The following is a 19,068-nucleotide window of genomic DNA, read 5'->3' as shown; positions in this document are numbered from 1 at the left end:
TCTTTCATTTAGATCTGTAGTTTAATTTGAGTCAGATGCACATTCATTGTTCTGCTGCCCAAAATACCCAATAGGACGTACTACTGTGTATCAGTCTTGCACCTGAAAATAGTCCTCCAACAAATGCACAATTTAATCAAATAATCATAACATTTCAAAGAAACTACAGTGCCTAGCTGTGTAAGGAATTTGCTCAGCTTTTTAAATAAAAAACTATTTATATTTATGACCCGATTTGTGGTTGAAAGCTATAGATTGAGTAGGGAAGAATAGAGATTGTTGGCTTTGGTCTTAATTGTTGACAATAAGTAAAATACAGAATTTCTCTGGACATATCCTTTAACAAAAAAAAAGATTTCCATAAAAGTGGACACTTTTCCCAGCGTACCCAACCTGTCGTTTTTCTCGGTTAACTTTTGAATTAAGGCGAGTCCATAGATTCCAAAAGACACCAACAGACAACAATTCTGAGAAGAGATATGCAGAGAGAAGTCATCGAGACATAAGTAACACATAACAATGACAAAAATCACTGTATGAAGTGACAACAACAGAGTGTGCCTGGTAGTTTAAAAAAGACAGACCAAGGAAAACGTGAGGACTGACGTAGGAGAATTTATACGTGGAGTTGCTCAATCAGTTAAAATGCTTCAACCATTTCCACTGTGTAAGACACACTGTCAAACAAACCAATAAAACCCGCAGTTTTTAACCACTTTGCAGAATTAATCAAATGTCCTGAAGGCTTATCGACTTAGGAAGGGATCAATAATGACCGTTGCTACTGACACCATCCCGGGAGGAACAAACATTTCCTGTCTCCACTAACCTGCTGTGGCCGGAGGGTCAATACAGGTTTGAGATGAGCAAATCATCCTAGGCACACATACAAACACATACAATGTCAAACTAGAATTTCTAATAATTTTTAAGGACGATATAAGACCTTTAAAACTCTATCAACGACGCATACTGCTTATTAGTGCCAATCATTTTCATTATTATACTTTCCAGCCATCTGTTGGGTATATATATAAATGAAAATGAACACAGTGTGTGCTTTTTTTTGTCAATGTTTTTGTTTGTTCAAGAATTCAGGTTTATATTGGATATGAAAGAAATCTGCCGATTTAGCCAATAGCGATCTTTCGTTTGGTGGGTCCAGGGTTCGGTGATATTGGTGGTTCTTAATCTGACATTTAATGTTTGGAATTATCGAGTGACAGGAGGAGTAAGATCTAGGTGAACATAAAACATGAATAAGAAATATATTTTGGGCTTCAAGTAAACAAAATAACAGTAACTTGCAAATTCAGTGCAATGTTTCTATCAATACAACATGGACCCTACACATATTATTGCTCTATTAAAAAATGTACTCTACGCAAACTTAAAACTCAAAGTCTGTAAAGTTTCTGTTGTTGCACACACACACACACACACATACACACACACACACGCACACACACACGCACACACGCACGCACACTCACACACACACACACACACACACACACACACACACACACACACGCACACACACACGCACACACGCACGCACACGCGCACGCACACGCGCACGCACACGCGCACACACACACACGCACATACACTGCTTTGTAGACATAATTCCTCGGTTAGCTATATTGCACTATTCTCGTTGCCCACAGCTAGTTCTTGTAGACGTCCACTGCGGTCACTCTTTGTTTAACCCTAGTTACTCAGATCACTGTCTTAGCGCTTAAATTAAAAAGGTTTTCATGATTGTAAATTCACAGAGTTATGAGTTAAAAAAAGAACAAGTATGGTATGCTTGACACGGCTGATTGACAGTCAACTTTCTGGGTTTAGGCAAGGTATCTTAAAAAAGAAGGAGGCACCGTTTAATCAGCATAAAACAAACTTTTGGAGTCACTCGGAAGCCACAGCAGATTTCTGTTGATTCGGCTTCCAGTGCGGCAGTAGTTTCCTGAAGAATGTTGATGCGTCGTACATTATTCCCTCTTCTTAAAATTCCTTGGTTTTAGTTTCCTTTGTGCCTTTGTTGCCTAGTCGTTTTTTATTACCAATTCCTCTGGACTGGACGCCCCATCATCACTGAGGATCTCAGAGTTGATGAATGTCCCAGCCAGTGACGCACCCAGGGACTGCCTGACGGGCGTTATCTCTGAGAGAATTATGTTATCATGGTTGCTCACCAGCGTGTCTTTGTCCATGATCTCGTCGCTATGCTTGGACACAACGGCATCCAGGAAGTCATACTTATGTGACCACATACCACTTTCGAATAGGTACTTCGTCATGTAAGAAAAGGCAACATTTGCCAGGAAGGAGGCCAGCATGGACATTGTCTTGAAGGGAAACCTCTGCTGGACGAAGTACTCTACGTCCCCAGTGACGTGGTGGATCTTCTCCTGGGTCACCCAACCGGGATAGTAGATGAACGGAGGCAGTTTGAGGTAGGGCTCCCCTCCACCAATACGCAGCAGAAGACCAAAGACATAGCCAGCCACAGAGCCATAGGTATTGGTGCCTTTGACAAATAACACACTGAGAAGTTGGGGAAAGATGATGATGTAGACCAAGTCGGAGCTCAGGTACCACAGGCCGTACACTGATCCTGTTAGCAAGGCCATAGCAGTGGCAAGAGCACCGAATACAAAGATGGTGCAGCGCATCACCCAAACAATCTCATTATCTGAGGCCTGGAGCAGAGCAGATAGAGAGAAGAAAGGAAAACATAGAATAAAGACAAGAAAAGATTGAGAATTAAAGGTAAAGAAATGTCAGATTATAACAAGACTGCAGATAAGATAGCAGGTGTAATGACGGCCGTCTTAGCATAGGGTGTTAGCTCAGACTGAAAGGAATTCTTTTTTGGAAGCATTTTGTAACAATTTGAACTGATGATGGTCCTAGAAAAAAGGTCAGAGCATCACCAGGTTTGTAAACAATTATCCAGACGAAGACAATAATGTTTGTATCCAGTGAAACAATCTGTGCAGTAGTTAACCGGACATTTCCACCTGCTGTTGGGTTAATAGAAGTCAGGGGATCCGTCATCAGGACTTTTGGTTCTCCTGGGACTGTCAGTGTTTGGTCAAAGGTATATATTTCATGTCATCAGTGGTTTATAGAATATAATTACCACTGTCATTTTAAAATAATATAACTTCCCACTCCTTTTGTGTCTCTGTTTTGCATGTTCATCAGTAACAATCATCTCACACATTTGCAAACCACTGGGATGAGATTGGAATTGATTTGTCGATGATTTGACTGATGTTTGCAACAACTAATTTAAACTGTGCAGATATTTGTTTGTGTTATTGTTGGCAGTCTTACCGATTGCCGAAAAGCGAGCTGATAGATGTTCCTGGCGAACATGGAGCTGGCGGAGAGAATGGAAGAGTCTGCTGACGACATGACCGCAGCCGACACTGCTCCCAGACCAAAGAAGGAAATGTAGGACGGGCAGAGATGCTGAAGCACTATGGGAAGGATCATGTCCGATTGATCCATATCCTTCGGAGGGAGGGCTCCATAAGAAGTCTGGTTCCAGTCTGGGGTAAAAAATGGGATACAAATGTAAATAATTCAGTAATATTCAAAGCAGATCAAGATTATCTTTGTGCCAAATGGGAAAAAAATGCCAGAATTAAGTAAACAAACAAACAAAAAACACTAAGCGGCATCTAGTGTGAGGCAAGGTTCCAACATAACGTTGAGGAGGCTGCACTGGGGGTGCGCTCCTGTGATGAGATTTCAAACAACATGGTTTTAGCCAGTTTAGCCAGAAATTTAAAGTGGACAGATTATAAAACTACATTATCATTTTTGTACTGATCCTGTGGTTTTTCAGACAAAAGGTTCAACTTTGAGGCCATATTAAAATACTCCCTGTCGATACACTTGTTTGAGCAGCTCAGAAACAAAGAGCTGAAATAAAGCAAGGATTATTAATTTAATGCAGGGGTACAGTCAAAAATAAAGCAAAAAAGCCCAAGTTAAAGAGAAATGCCAAAAATAATGGATACCCATTAAAATATAGTATGACACCCAAGCAATATTAACCATGGTTAATACACAGGTTTATCCCTATTGGATCCTGTGTCATAACATGAAATATGACCCAGTATTTTAGAATACATAATGAAGCTGAAGTGCATTATAAATGTAAATGTTATTGATTATCATAGAATGAACAATGATTAATGTGAGCTATAATCCATTGATTCCAATGAGACACTTACTGACCAACTACAAAAGATTGTATGCTGTATATAGACATTATTTTCTAGGAAGGAAACCCTGAATACGGGAATTTTTAGGGGAATTTAAAAAGTAATATTTAACAGGAGTCTATAGCCATGCCAGCGGCACAGTGCTGCTATGACATACATGCTAACATCAGCATGCTAACATGCTCACAGTGTCTTTGCTATCATCCTGTGTTCAGCAGATACATAACAGTGTTTACCATGTTCACCATCTTAGTTTAGCTTAGCAAGCTAACATTTGCTGAAAAGCAGTGAGCCCAAATTACTCCTGAGGCTGATGGAAGTGTTATTAGTTTTGCAGGTATTTAGACATTAACAAAAGCAATAGGCAAACTAGAATATCGACATGGTGAGAACATGAATGTTTGCAGCAAACGTAGGGCTTTTAATCTAATAGTTAGTGAGATAGTATGTCAGTCAAAACAACAACTAATTTGCGCCTCATGGTGGTGCTTGAGGAAACTATGAATCTAGCAGGTCGGTCATTCCTGCCCTTCATATACAGTATATCCTCCTATCAGCCGGGCATATGTTATTTAAGTATGAAGTACAAGTCTTTTCATAAAACCCTTAAACCCTCTGAAAACCTTCTATCTTTGTCTCGTTTTTATCTTTCTCTTTGTCCTCCAGAGGTATACAATCTGTGTCTTCCTCCCTCTCCCCTGGATATTCACTAGCAGCGGTTGATTAGTGTCTGTTATACATGAAACAACTTCAGACGGACCAGATTAATTAGCTTCCCTTCAGATGTAATATTCACTAAATCGGCACGGTCTGATGACTCTCTCCTCAGCTGTTGTGACAGGATCCATCTGATGTTGTTTGCTCTCCAGATACATGATTATGCTGGTGTGCAAACAACCCAGGAAACCGAAGCAGGGTTTTCTTTGATCAAAAATTCCTGTTTGAATAAAGGATCAGATTCCTAGATGTTTCAACAGTGTTGTGATCTTTATCTAACTGTTCAATCAATATCCTCATGTGTTTGTGTGTGTATGCACATCATTTAAAAGTAGGTAAGAATGGAGAAACCAGCTCGAGTGCGCTAGGATTTTAAAAGTGCAGCCGGAAAAAATATGCCCCTTCCTTCAGACTTCCTTATCCCTTCCTCCAACACACACGAACGCGCACATGACCAATGAGGGCACGAGATAAGTTTGTGCACAGATGGAAGGCTGACAGGCAGGTAAGCCATCAAGTTATTTTAGCCGGGCGCCATGGCTTCCACAGATGAAATGTTTTAATGTATTTATTGTCAAAGCATTTCATGTATTCATTGCTATCGGGATGTTAAGAGCATTCCATGGAATATAACAAAAAGTGTTTCTGAAGTGAATTACCTATTCCACCTTTAAGCCCCTGTCACACTGTCCCGAAATTGACACCCGATGGACACACGATTAAGGAAATGTTCAAATTCGGCTCTGATCGTAACAACATCGGGCCATTCGTGAGGGCATCTTAAGCCATTGTATGACAGCCGGTGGAGTTTCTCAGGCTCCGGCAGCAACTTCGGGAGCGGTGGCAACATCTTTGGCATCACAAAGCATTGCCGAAGGACCTTGTGAAGGTTCATTTTCGTGTTGACTTCGTGTGTCCATTTTGCCCTTCGTAAGGCATTCGCGAGGGCATCTTAAGCCATCGTATGACCGCCGGTGGAGTTTCTCAGGCTCCGGCAGCAACTTCGGGAGCGGTGGCAACATCTTTGGCATCACAAAGCATTGCCGAAGGACCTTGTGAAGGTTCATTTTCGTGTTGACTTTGTGTGTCAATTTTGCCCTTCGTAAGGCATTCGTGAGGGCATCTTAAGCCATCGTATGACCGCCGGTGGAATTTATCAGGCTCCGGCAGCAACTTCGGGAGCGGTGGCAAAATCTTTGGCATGCCAAAGATGGCTTAAGATGCCCTCACGAATGGCCCGATGTTGCTACGATCAGAGCCGAATTTGAACATTTCCTTTATCGTGTGTCCATCTGGTTGTTTTATTGCACAACAAAATCATGTAAACATATTATGTAAATAACCCAATTTGTGTTCTGTGAAACTAAAAAGGATATAATATATTATTTTGAAGGGGAGGAAGTTGTTGTTGCTATGGAAACAACATGACGGAGAAAACTTAATATCTTCTACATATAAAGAAGGAGAAAGTAAAGAACAAAGTCGGAAAATATCAGTACAGTATCATAATACTTTAAAATAATTGTTTGTGTTACTTTCGTTGCAGTTGTATGTCTTAAATGTAATGTAAATGTTGCCTTCGTGTGTGGTTCGGGGCCATCTTCGTGCGAAATTCACAATTCCATATTCGTGTGTCCATCGGGTGTCAATTTCGGGACAGTGTGACAGGGGCTTTAAGGGTGTGAGTGTGATTTCAAGTGACATTGCATTTAGCTAGTTTTCTTGTCATTCGTAGGCATTGGGAAGTAAATAACATGCATTTGTAGCTATTTGATCAATAATGAATCAATACTTATCAACAATTTTCAATTCTACTTAATCTTTATTTCTTTGTCTTGTAGTATTTTAGCCAATAAGTTAGTATTCAAATATATATATATAAAGATAATTATAGAAAGGTGGCGTAATTTAAATCATTTCCATACAAAGAAACACAGCTATTATTGATTACTGTTTTGGGTGCATGATATCAAATATGTGTGTTATTTACCAGTGGAGGCCCCTATAGCTCCTATGAGGACAGAGGGGACGGCCATGACCAAGCAGCCGAAGGCGGCAATGAAGGAAAGGACCTGAGCGTAGGTAGCTGAAGAGGCAGAAAGAACCCGTTGAAAATAGACCTGCCAGGGAATCCCCCCCAACATCTAGAAACAGAAACACCATAATAAATACAAACACCAAAGCATCACAGTCACAAAGACCACCATAAGCACAGCTCTAACACACACATTTCTCAAGTCTGAAACTGTGCTACCAGTTATTCTAAAATATAATTTTATGTCTGCAATTATGTGAATGTCCTGTGACATACCTGCAACAATTAAACCCCCTACCTGCAACACTGATTATAACCGTGTATGCAATTTACTTTACAGTACTCTTTCTGTTGATGAATCTTCTAATGAAAAAATGGCTTACCAGCAAACAGAAGTTGTCCGCCCAGAGCCATTTGTCTTTAGGGTCAATGTTCCCCAGCCAGGGTGATTGGTAGATTACTTCCTTGGCTGTGACAGTGATGTCGGACACGGCAGGATGGGACAGGGCAAAAGGCACGCTGATCCACTAAAGGAGAAAAGGTCACAATGCAGATAAAATCCTTCTTTTATATATATTTTATATCACATCTGAACCACAGTCTGTTTGCTCTCCTCCCATCAGGGAGACTGTACAGGTCCTTCAGATCCCACACCAGTAGGCTCAGAAACAGCTTTTTCCACAACACCATAACCCTCCTGAACTCTCACAGTCAGAACCAGCCCACCAACACACCCCTTTTAATGTCATGTGGCTCAAACCCACAGCACATCACACTCAGGGACATTGGACTCATTTACAATATCTTTATTTACTATTTATAACTGCTGTATCTTCCATTAATTACATCTGTATTTATCTATATATGTCTAAACCCTGCCCTTATATTTGTTCTGTGAATTAATTGAAAAATAATGCGCTTCATTACTATTTGCACTTTCTGGTTGGATTCAAACTGGGTTTCGTTGTACTCTGTGCAATGACAATAGAGTTGAATCTAAAATAATCTAATATAATTGTGTGATATAAAACCTTTCAACATCAAAGTTGTACACTCTGAGATTGGATCCAAGTTTTGATCATTGTTCCAGAAATATCAATTTATACAAAGCAAACTGTAGAATAGTTTCTAGATGTGACACATGTCTGATATGAAGATTATGATCGCAATCGATGATTGCAATGCAACATTTGTTATCAGATTACACAGGTAGATATGGATGCTTGATATCTTTAAGACGTTTTTGGAGAGAAAATGGTCAACAACAACAAAGATTTGTATGAAATATTGGTTAATGAAAACGTACATGTTTTGGGTGAAAAGATACAGGACGGGTAATGGTATTGGACCTCAGTCTATATAAATGATAAATCCTATTAGGGTCTATCCAAAGTTGGAGGTGGCAGATTCCTTGTCCCCTCTAGAGTCACTGGCTACGGAGATGTTGACAGTGAAACTCACCAAGCCTATGAAGATACAGAAGAGCTGGACCACATCTGTGTATGCAACAGAGTAGAGTCCTCCAACAAGCGTGTAGAAGATAGCAATGAGGGCTGAGATCACCACCGCCATGTTGATGTCTATGTCCACGATCACGCTCAGAGTAGCACCTACAGGACAGCACATTAATTAGTTAACATTTATATTTTTAACACAGAGGTTTTTTTAATTAGATATACGTTTTAGGATCCAGAATTCACCCACCCAAGGCAGATAAAATGGCCGCAGACCAGAAGATTTCCCCCATGAGTGCCGGGATGAAGAGCAAGCCGCCCATCCTTTTCCCATATATCTGCTGGAAGGGATCCAGCATTGTGACGTAACCACGGGAACGCATGGGCTTGGCAAAGAAAAGGCCACCTGAATGATGTCAGACAGAAGAACTCTGTATAAGTGTATGTTTTTATAAACAAGATACTGTATTTCTTACCAGTGTTGTATTGCTTTACAACATCATACTATTGTTTACTACTGTTACTGCTAAAGCGTAATTCTGTAGTATTTAAAAACAGCAGAGACCTGAAAGCTGTTTCAATAGATTAATCTAACACATTAAGTATACACTTATTTACGAATGAATGTTATCAACCTGTGCTATTACAGTTTTAGGTCTTCAATGTATTGCCATACAATGATGGTGGGAAGTGACAAAAACAAAAGCAGACATTATGTAACTGTTATAGATCACCCATCTACCAATATGCCACAATACTGTGGAGTTAATGGACAAAATCAATGGCTACCTTGAAAGCAGAAAAGTTAATTATATATATATATATATTTTTTTTAAAGAAAGGTCTTAAAAGTAGACATTGTTTCTTACCTACTACGAGGCTGAGAGCGTAACCAAAGGGTGCCTGTGCCCATGCCAGTCCGAAGCCTGGCAGGTAGACATACTCTGCTGTCCCATTGATGTAGCCCCCACCCACCCAAGTGGCTGAAACCAAGAGAGAGAGAAAAACATTTGAGTACTTTATTGTATGTTCCATAAAATGATTCTAACAAAAAAAATCATTCATGATGCGGTTGTCTAGTATGGAAGGATTAAAAAGGAAATGTAGATTGCAGTTGAAATTATAATTTGGCATACATCAGACTGACTGAATCCATTTGTTTTTGGAAAACAGGTTTATTTGGATGTCAATCTAAAGGACCCGAGACCTCCCTAGGTGACATTTGGATTTACAAAACAAAACAAAAATGTTTCAGTCGTTAGTTGCGTCATCTGTAAGTGCTTAGCAATCTAATAAATGTAATGCTGAAAGTAGTGGCAATAAATCACATGTGTGGCTGCAGTGCTGTCCGTGCGTAAAAGACGAAGTTGGTGAAATTCATCGTCTTTCTCTGACTTCATGTAACGTCTAAGTGTAACAGCATGAGCCAAATGTTCATGTTGAACACTTGCCAGTACATTCATATAAAAATGCTTCCTGTAGTTATTAACCAACTCACCAGTCATTGTGAATCCACCTACGAACAATCCGATGTCCCTTCCCCCGACCATGATCCTCTCGCTGCGGTCTCCACCCTCGGCTCCACCGGAGCTCTTGTTCTTCCACGCGGCCCAGATCCCCACGAACAGAATCATTAGATAGAAGATCACGATGGCCACGAGACCCTCGGCGTGGAAGGCCATCTTTCTTTCGTACACTTACTCCCGCCGAGATCAGGTGCTTCTGCGCGCGGAGGACTGGAATCTCATGGAGATAACTTTGAAATGAAAATAAGAAATAAACACATGTTAAATCACACTAATAGATCAGACAGTCTGCAGTGATTCCGTGCGCAGGTGGAGATGACTATTCCATTTGAAAAAGGAACTCTTACATTTATGTTTAACTTCTAAACACTACTATCCAAACACTGCATTTGAGGAAACATGATTTAATTGTACTAATTTGAAGGTGGTTCACTACTTCATGTTAAACTCAGTTTCATGTTTTTTGCGCACCGATCAACTTCACCCTCACTGCAGATGTGCACCAAAGTAACATAGACGTTCATAAATGTAACTTATTGTGGAGGTTTTCCCCTCAGTTAAATCAGGTGAAAACGAGAGAAAATTCGAATTTCAATTTACATAGGCTACTATATTTCTAAGGTCGAAAACGCATACATTTTTCAGGTTAAGTTTTTGTTAACACATAATGTTATCAAATTAGGCTCTTCGAGTCCTTGCATGCAATAGGTCTAACCAAAAATAAGCACAGCTGCCAATTACGTTATTAGAAAACATTTGTTACTATGTTCTAGGTTAAATACTGTGATCATAAAATATAATGTCTGAAATTATAATGATCTTACCTTGTTCAACTGACGCACAAAGCAGATTAAGAAGAACAATCGGCACTCCATCATGTGTCAAATCAAGATATGAATCAGAAAAATACAAAACTACCAAATATTTGTATTATAATCGACATCAGACAGTTGAAGACGTTTTACGCACGCCTTGCTCCTTCTTTAATTACAGACATGGCGTACTCCAATTACTGTGCCAGGTTACCAACACCATGTCGTGCATTTCAATAAATTCTTAAAAATATTTTAGGCTATCCTGTATTACGATGATTGAAAAACTGGACAGATATGGTTTTGTTTCGTGCGTAAAAGTTCAATAATGCTTCCCAAACGTTGCACACAGAAACAAAACTGCCCAGCCTTAACGATAGGATCCGTGAAACAAACGCATGAGGGTTTTGTGTCCGATGTGCTGCATCACTAGAATCAAACCTGTGGTTTCAGCTCCCCGTTGCGCTGACACCAGGGTTCCAGGGGGCCAGTATTGCATTATTGATCTCTCTTTAAATCAACGTGTGTCACTATAGTCAAATGCAGTACGAATCAGCCAACATAGAACAAAATATAGGAAACAGAAATGATCTTACCTTAACTTTAGGAGAAACCAATTACAGGAGCAGGGCCTCAAAAATAAGATTTAAAAAAGTGTTAAAGACGATTTCGTTGGAAAACTGTTACCACAAAGTAATCCAGTCGGACGACCAAACCCAATTCTCCTATGTTGTTTTTTAAGTCACCAATGCTCGTCGGAGTGGGAGAGAGAGGGAGAGAGAAATAGCGAGGGAGAGGGTGGAGGTGGGTGGAGATGAATGTGAGTGGTGGGTTTATTGGGTGCTGTCAGGTTGAGTAGATGGAGGATGAATGTCTTCCAGGGCAGGACGAAAATAGCACCTAATAGAGAGTGGCATGACGCACAGCCCGTTCGGAAAAGCTTTCCAATATAATAATATCACATTGCCAATAAATGAAACCTTTACTCTGCCCAGCCCTGATTGATGATCTTGCTCCACCATTACAGCATCGAGGTTTTTATGCAGACGCTGGCTGTATGTGGTATATGTTGAGGGTGTAATCCCTGTGTAGGATGACTTTTTTATTTTATCACCCACTTTACGCATGCAGCTCTGACGCTTTTTTATCCAAAGAACATCACTCCACTCACAAGCTTTTTCATCTGAATATCACAACGTCCAAATCTACTTTATTTAAATAGATAGGAGTACAAAGAAGGAGCAATGGCGACTTCCAGGGCATTCTTTTGTTCAATTATGTTACACATGTCACTAAATCCAGTCTTATATCCATAAAATCAGGGTAAGTAATCAAGGAAAAAAACTTGTATTACTAGTATCTTGTACTGTAAGTGACAATATCCTCTTTAGATGCTACACATTTATGTTGGCCAATATATGCATAATGGTTGTTACCTCTTAAAGCCTGCCTTCAAACCATGGGAAAATTAATAAAGGATCTCAAATATATCTATTATCCCTGTCTGACAGTACATATTGTATTATGGGAGTTGCTTCCAGGCTTTCAGAAAGCTGTCCATGGTGCTGCATTTGGAAACCCTGAGCTCACAGCACAAATATTTAAAACACCAATTAAGAGTTTTTTTATTTTCTTTGGTGTGAAGCCTTTTGTGTGACATTATTCCTTTAACTTCAATATTTGCTTTGATGTGATATTTCTTCATATATTTTTCTAAAAGGAATTCAATATATTTTAGAAAAGCTGCATTCGGTTATATTTCAGTTAAACAAGCATTTTCCTTCTTTTCTTGAAAACCAAATAAGATCCATTGTTTAGGCAATATAAATGAGCTCCGTAAAGATGTTGATGCTCACTGGTTGGACTGCTGGAAATAAAATAAGTGACTTGCTTGAAATGCGACATGTCCTCTAATTGAGTGTCTGTGTGGCTGACGGGCTGCCAGACAGAGGGCAGCTCTAATTGGAACGTTTTATAACAAAAACACATCCACAGTACCACAGGTAAGCAAACAACCTAGAAAGCATCACAGCTAAATCCAGCCTCCACAAATGATACTTATATTTTACACTTTAAGGACTAAGGCTGCATGTCATGAGAGAGTCATTTATAAAAAAAATGTAATATCCAGATTACAGCCTCAACAATACAGTATACCAATGGTGTGGTTTAGATTCATACAAAGCAGTTCCAACTAAAGGCTTTAAGCTGCCTTCTCAAAAGATCTTTGTCGCCATCCAGAGGCTTCTTTAAGCTTTGCAAAATATATTCTTAAACCTAACACAGATGGAAAAAAAGTCTGGTGTTAATACCTGCAGAAGAGTTTCCTGATAAAAATCAATAATTGATTTAATGGCATAAAGTCTCAATATCTCACCCATTGTAGGTCTCTATGCCAGCACCTGTATGGCAGCATGAAAAGCACAGGTGGAACCCATCCTGGTAACGATGACCCTGCTTACAATATCCTAGTAACCAGCTTAATTACAGCTGTGGAATACTTTTCATGTCACAACATCTGCTTTGATAGTAAAAATAATAAAAACACATTAATATATGTTCAAATCCTTAGAATCTGTAATCTGTTTATTTGTCTTTTCTTTGGCATGACAATATTGAATCCTGCAGATTCCTTTAAAATAAGTACAAGTTTTAAATTGGATCCTAGAAAAAAGTAAACTCCAACTCCAAATCAGTATACAGAAAGGAAAAACAGTTTATCCTTTAACGTTTGTTGCTCGTCTCCTGCCATTTGCAGTAAAATGTTGCCACCTTCTGGTCCTTTAGGTGGATTGCAGGAGGTCAACAGGTCCGCCCTCAGTCTGCTGACACAATGTGAGTTCAGTTAGCATCTCAGATCAGGTTTAGGTCAGAGGAAAGCCAGGCAGTTCTTTTGAATCTGTTGTATCCTTTCAGAATCAGATTTGTGGTCAGAAATGGTGATGTAAATGCTGGTCCTTTTTCGTTTTACGAGAGGATAAAATACTTGTTAAGATATTAAAAGAAGGGTTCTGTTGACTCTTTGGTCTTTACAGTGTTTTTTACAGTCTCCGCAGTTATCGTGTTATTATTTCAGTCTTAGACATAGTTATGGAGCCTATAGCCACTGCTGGAGGCGGAGCAAAATGAAGGAGCACGATTGTCCCTCAGGGCCTCGGGGGGCTTGTAGGGTGGAGCAGGAGGATAGATTGGGTTGAAGGGGGGGGGAGCTGATAATGGAGGGCTCCTCTGCATACGGGGGGGTCTCTGTGACCTGTCAGGGCTGCTGCTCCAGCAGAGCACCATCCCCCCGCTCAGGCTGAGGAAGGCCGAGGCGAAGCCCAGGTACACGGCCAGGCCGATCTCATACTTCATCCCGCTGGGGATGAAGGGGTCGTAGAAGTCCAAGATGACATCGTTGGTGGTCCAGGACACAGTGATCAGGCAGAGCAGGCCGGCACAGATGAAACAAACCCCCCCACTCAGCACCAGGGGGGACTTGATTACTGAGTGGCGGGCGAAGCGGGTGCACTTCATCCCCATCACAGACACCAGAGAAGCCAGCACTGAGGTGACGCAGGAGAGCACCATGAGCGCCCGGGCAGCCTGGTGGGGAGAGAGACAATACTTTAACATTGGGATTAAATATGTCATATCATATCAGATCATCCATCTATCCTTCTGGGCAATGAATTAGCAAATGAGCCTTTCATTAGGACTGAAACTACATAGTCAATAAAACCCTTTATATTTATATTTGTCTTGATTACCATTTTGTAAATAAAATGTGTCCAAAGAAAAATCCTAAGATTACTGAGAAAGCTTCAAATCCTAAAATTTGATTGGCTGACATTCGAGAATGTTCGGCAACTATTAATTAATTATGAAACTGGCAATTTTATCTACAGCTGATGGTAGAGAATAAATGGTTTCAGGTATTATCTATATTTTGAGTCAATAGAGACTTGAGAAAGAGTTTTTTGGGCAAACATTATATAAATGAAATGCAAAATTATTCAGTTCATCAACAAGTGTTGTCAAATTGGTGTACTGATTTGTTACACAAGTTAGTCAGCTTTTTTGGTTTTGTCCTTGCATAGAATAATGATATTTATTTCACTTTACGTAAGCAAACAATGGCCACTTGCAGTAGTAACTTATTACCATCTTGTTATCAGAATAAGAATACTTTATTTATCCCAGAGAAAATAAGGTTTTGTGACAGTTGCTCCATTTTAAGACGAAAACAGAAAAGGTTAAACAATAATACAATAAAACAATTATATATATTTACACAAGTAGTTAAAGTAAGAATTTGCAATAAATACTACATGTACAGTATATTCCAATATATACAGTGGTGTATTAGTATAAAATATGATGTTGAATTGCACATTTTAGTAGAGTTGTTATGTAATATATATATATGTAGTATTATGGTACTTACATTCAATACAAGTGCTTTCAAATGTGTTATAATTGTTGTTATAAACCAAAACGTTCCCTAAAGTATGTCTGTGTAGTACCTGCAGGTCTTGAGGCAGTGCCAGTAGAGATCTGTACACCTGACACTGGTAGATGCCCGTACTGTGCCACACACACTCCATCCACAAGCCTTTCATGTAGGCGGTGGCTGTGATGATGTTGGAGCCCAGGTAGGCCGTGCTGCGCCAGTGGGGGAGCACCGTTGCGACAACAGTTCCTACCAAACCCAACAGCCCCAGGAAGAAGCCGAGGAGCTGTACCGCCATGCTCGCCATGATTCGCTTGCTCGGACAATCTGCAAGGTACAAAGTTTGAAAAACCTGTTAATAAGCGCGTACACACAGGAGAGAATTAAGAGCACTTGGAGGTCTCTGAATAGGCTCAAAAACGTACATTAGATCAACAGGGTACATAAGTAAAAAGGGCAGAAAGTCATCTAGGGCAGCACAGTAAATCTAAATGTTGTTGAAATATGGACTAAGGGAATATCCAAATCGCAAGGGCAACATTTGGTAAAGGCAAAACAATTTGAAGATATAATTATTAAGCTGCAAAGAAGTTTTCTACAGACTTAATAAAATTCCTTGTTTGGCACAGAAATAAATCCTACCGTGATGATTAAATATAGATTAAAACTAGAATATGAATAGTGTTTCAGTCCCTTTAATATCGGGAATCATAGCGCAATTGCAATACCAGTCAAAATCCCAGCCCTTAATTCCACACACAGACAAAACATACCGCCACATAAAAACCCCAGTCCCCTCAGGCTGAAGATGAGGCTGGGTTCCTGCTGTTATCTGCACGGCCCCCAGCAGTACAGTAAATTCCCCGAGCTTACATCCAGTCACAGAGTCTGAGCCATTCCTCAAGTGTCTTCGGAGTGTGGGCAGAAAAAGCTGTGGAAACTTTCTGGCATCTGTCTCTGGTGAGTGGCAGGTGACTGCATCTGTAACTAATTAGAGCAGTGTTCAGCTCCACCTGTTTACCGCTCTCCTCTGGAGGGCGAAACCACAGCCGTCTATTTGTTAAGCTCCGCACTACCCCTCAGGAAAGGAGACGCACGGAGAGGGAGGGAGAGGAAATTAAACATTTACAGAAACCACCCAAGCTGAAAGTACTGTTATAAACCACTAACTTTGAACACTTTTCACAGCTCTGCAGGGTATTTTGAGAGGGACATGATGACAGAGGACTTCTAGCTGCTGGGCCCCAGATAGTGACAATAGTAGTGACAAATGTTGTGGTAACTTATTATTATGTTTAATTTAATCTCTGCCCTGAGATCACCTGGAAATCTATTTTTATAACTCAACACGTGACTTTAAACATTTCACAACTGAACAGGAAGTGCAGCAACAAACACATTTTAAGTTAAGCATTGACTTTTGTTCCTTCTCTGTGTTTTGAAGAAACTGTTCCTATTTCCTATCAATGACAACACAAGTTTTAAAAATAATAATCAAGCAACCATAAATGAAAACATTTGACAATACTCACTTAAATACAAACAGCTTGTTGTTCCCACAAGAGTGAAACAGAGCAACTTTGAATTTGAAAAGCAAGGAAAGCACACCATGCTCATACAGACCCATTGTTTTGACTTCCTCAGATAACAAAGGGTGTTTATAAAGCTCCATTATTGTTCAGTGTCAGACCTGGCACTGTTGGGATCTCTTAATTGATCAAAGAGACAAGCTTCATTGTGTTTAATGATTGACTACACTGAAGGCATACGAAGTGAGCAATAGAAACAAAGGCAGGGCTGTGAAAAGCATCTTGATTCACATTAGATTGTACTAAATTAGCCTGCCCCAAGCCAATGTAATAATAATAATATATATGTGCAATAAACACTTATTGGCAGCTTGAAACTGATGTTTATACTAGCTGCTACTCAACAAATGTTATATGTTACTTATATGATTCTGTTTTCTTCAAGTTTGTATCTTCTTGATTGAATGCACTTATTGTAAGTCGCTTTGGATAAAAGCGTCAGCTAAATGCAATGTAATGTAATGTTATATGTTCACACTTACCATAGATGTCAACTTTAATTTATTCATTTTATGACGGTGTGCATCTTTATTCTATATGTTAGTCATCATTATTTTTACTTTTTATATACACTGTACCTTTAACAGTCTGTAAATGGAACAATTTCAATCTCTGTGCTATGTTGGAGGAATAAAGGATTTATGATTCTGAAACTTTTTTAACACTTTCCAATTGCAATTTCAACACTTGAACTACTGTTCATTGAATGCTGCTTAACCTTTCACTTCTATATTTTTAGTAACACATTTGAATACTCACAAAGTCAAACGAGGACTACAGAGCCATGGTCACAGGCGTCCAGAAGGCACTCTTCCAGATAAATAAGGCAGTTGGCATTGATTCCACACCGAGCAGCTCCTTCTGTCTCTGCTGCTGCCTCCCCAACACACACTGAATATGTGTTTGTGCTGCAGGATTGTCAGATATGTGACTGGTCAGTGTTAAATATCATCATCGGCGTTATCCCTGTCAGCTCTAGGATCATCGTGTCAGAGATGACATGAGAGAAAGTCTTAGTGATGGCTTGTGGCTCTGGACAGATAAACCCGTGGACCTGGAGGCAGAGCAGAGTTGCAGAAGCAGATACAGACAGAAGAGATATTGTCCTCCCTGCTGGTGCTGTTTCTTTCCATTATGTAGCTCTCTGTAACACAACATTTGGTGAATGGATAACGGACCAAATCAAAAGCAAGAATGAAAAGATCAATAAATGAATCTGCTTAGCACATTATAAGCTATTTGTAGAAGAACATGAATAAATGAACTACAATTAGGGTTGAATCGGCAGGCATTCAAACAGATGATTTTAGCCAAATATACTTCATAGTGTAGGTGTTTGTGTGTGTGTGGTACATACTCTTCTGCAAACCAGGTGAGCTCATTTCAAAGGTCCAAAGGTCCATCCTCTTCCTTTGCATTTCTCGTCTCTCTTCTCCCTCTGTGCCCTCAGCGTAACCTAGCGTGACATCCTGTTGGTATACAGGAGCATTTTTCCGGCCCTTCCCCTGCGACCCTTGTGTAGAAGTCTCTGTCAGAGCTCCATAGTGAGGGGATGATCCTCTTCGAAGTCTCCCTGTGGGAGACGCCATTTGAATGAAGAACCCATAATAGTCTTAGTTAAACAGAATAATCCCATGATTAGCAGCTGAGCATACAGTAGCTGCTCTGTTGTGCACGGTAACACAGCCACGGTGGTGTGTGAAGCAGACCTTCATTTTTTTCAGGATCTGAAAAGCTTCACACATTTGTGTACTGCATATTCATTTTCAATGATATAATAGCAAATATACACAACATTCCAAAAATATAGTAGCACATCTGAAATGGCTGCACTCTCACACAGGTGTTCTGGCTGATCTCTGCTCAGGTGGAGGGTGGGAGGAGTGTTAATGGGAGTTACCTCAGGTCATGGACTTCATGAACTATTAGCACAGACAAAGAGCGTCAGATCATTGACAGCCATCACTAAAATGCAAAACATAATAATTGTCTGGAGTTTGAATAGAGACTTTTAGATCACTGCGGAGGATATAAACCAAATAGAGCAATGCTGGATTACAATTGGATATTTTAAAGGCTAGAATTTACTGTAATTTACTATGCTGTACTATTATTAAAATATAATACAGTTTATAAAGCAGACTGTACTACATTTCAGAGGAAAATATATTAAAGTCTAACAAATAGAGCTATATGTTATTGCTGGATTTGATTTGATAACTTTATGGGGACAAGATATTCTAAATAAAATCATCAGTT

The 19,068-nt window shown here is 39.8% G+C and overlaps 2 protein-coding genes across 2 annotated transcripts; both read right to left on the bottom strand.

The window, feature by feature from the left end:
• Positions 1-1,575: 1,575 nt before the first annotated feature.
• LOC104956036 (high-affinity choline transporter 1-like) lies at positions 1,576-10,132 on the bottom strand. The gene is made up of 8 exons (XM_010783471.1): positions 9,949-10,132; positions 9,320-9,433; positions 8,701-8,856; positions 8,458-8,606; positions 7,380-7,523; positions 6,952-7,105; positions 3,346-3,563; positions 1,576-2,705 (listed from the first exon to the last, which is right to left on the bottom strand). Exons 1-8 carry the CDS (start codon positions 10,130-10,132, stop codon positions 2,049-2,051), a joined length of 1,776 nt encoding a protein of 591 aa, XP_010781773.1. The 3' UTR covers positions 1,576-2,048.
• A 3,720-nt stretch (positions 10,133-13,852) lies between these two features.
• Positions 13,853-16,248, bottom strand: LOC104956035 (claudin-14-like). The gene is made up of 3 exons (XM_010783470.1): positions 15,994-16,248; positions 15,294-15,547; positions 13,853-14,373 (listed from the first exon to the last, which is right to left on the bottom strand). The coding sequence occupies exons 2-3, from the start codon at positions 15,525-15,527 to the stop codon at positions 13,867-13,869; spliced, it is 741 nt and encodes a 246-aa protein (XP_010781772.1). The 5' UTR covers positions 15,528-15,547; positions 15,994-16,248; the 3' UTR covers positions 13,853-13,866.
• Between the last annotated feature and the right edge of the window lie 2,820 nt (positions 16,249-19,068).

Source organism: Notothenia coriiceps, unplaced genomic scaffold, assembly GCF_000735185.1.
Source record: "Notothenia coriiceps isolate Sejong01 unplaced genomic scaffold, NC01 NC01_scaffold00025240, whole genome shotgun sequence".
Classification (NCBI taxonomy): Eukaryota; Metazoa; Chordata; class Actinopteri; order Perciformes; family Nototheniidae; genus Notothenia; species Notothenia coriiceps.
This window is presented reverse-complemented; position numbering and strand designations above follow the sequence as displayed.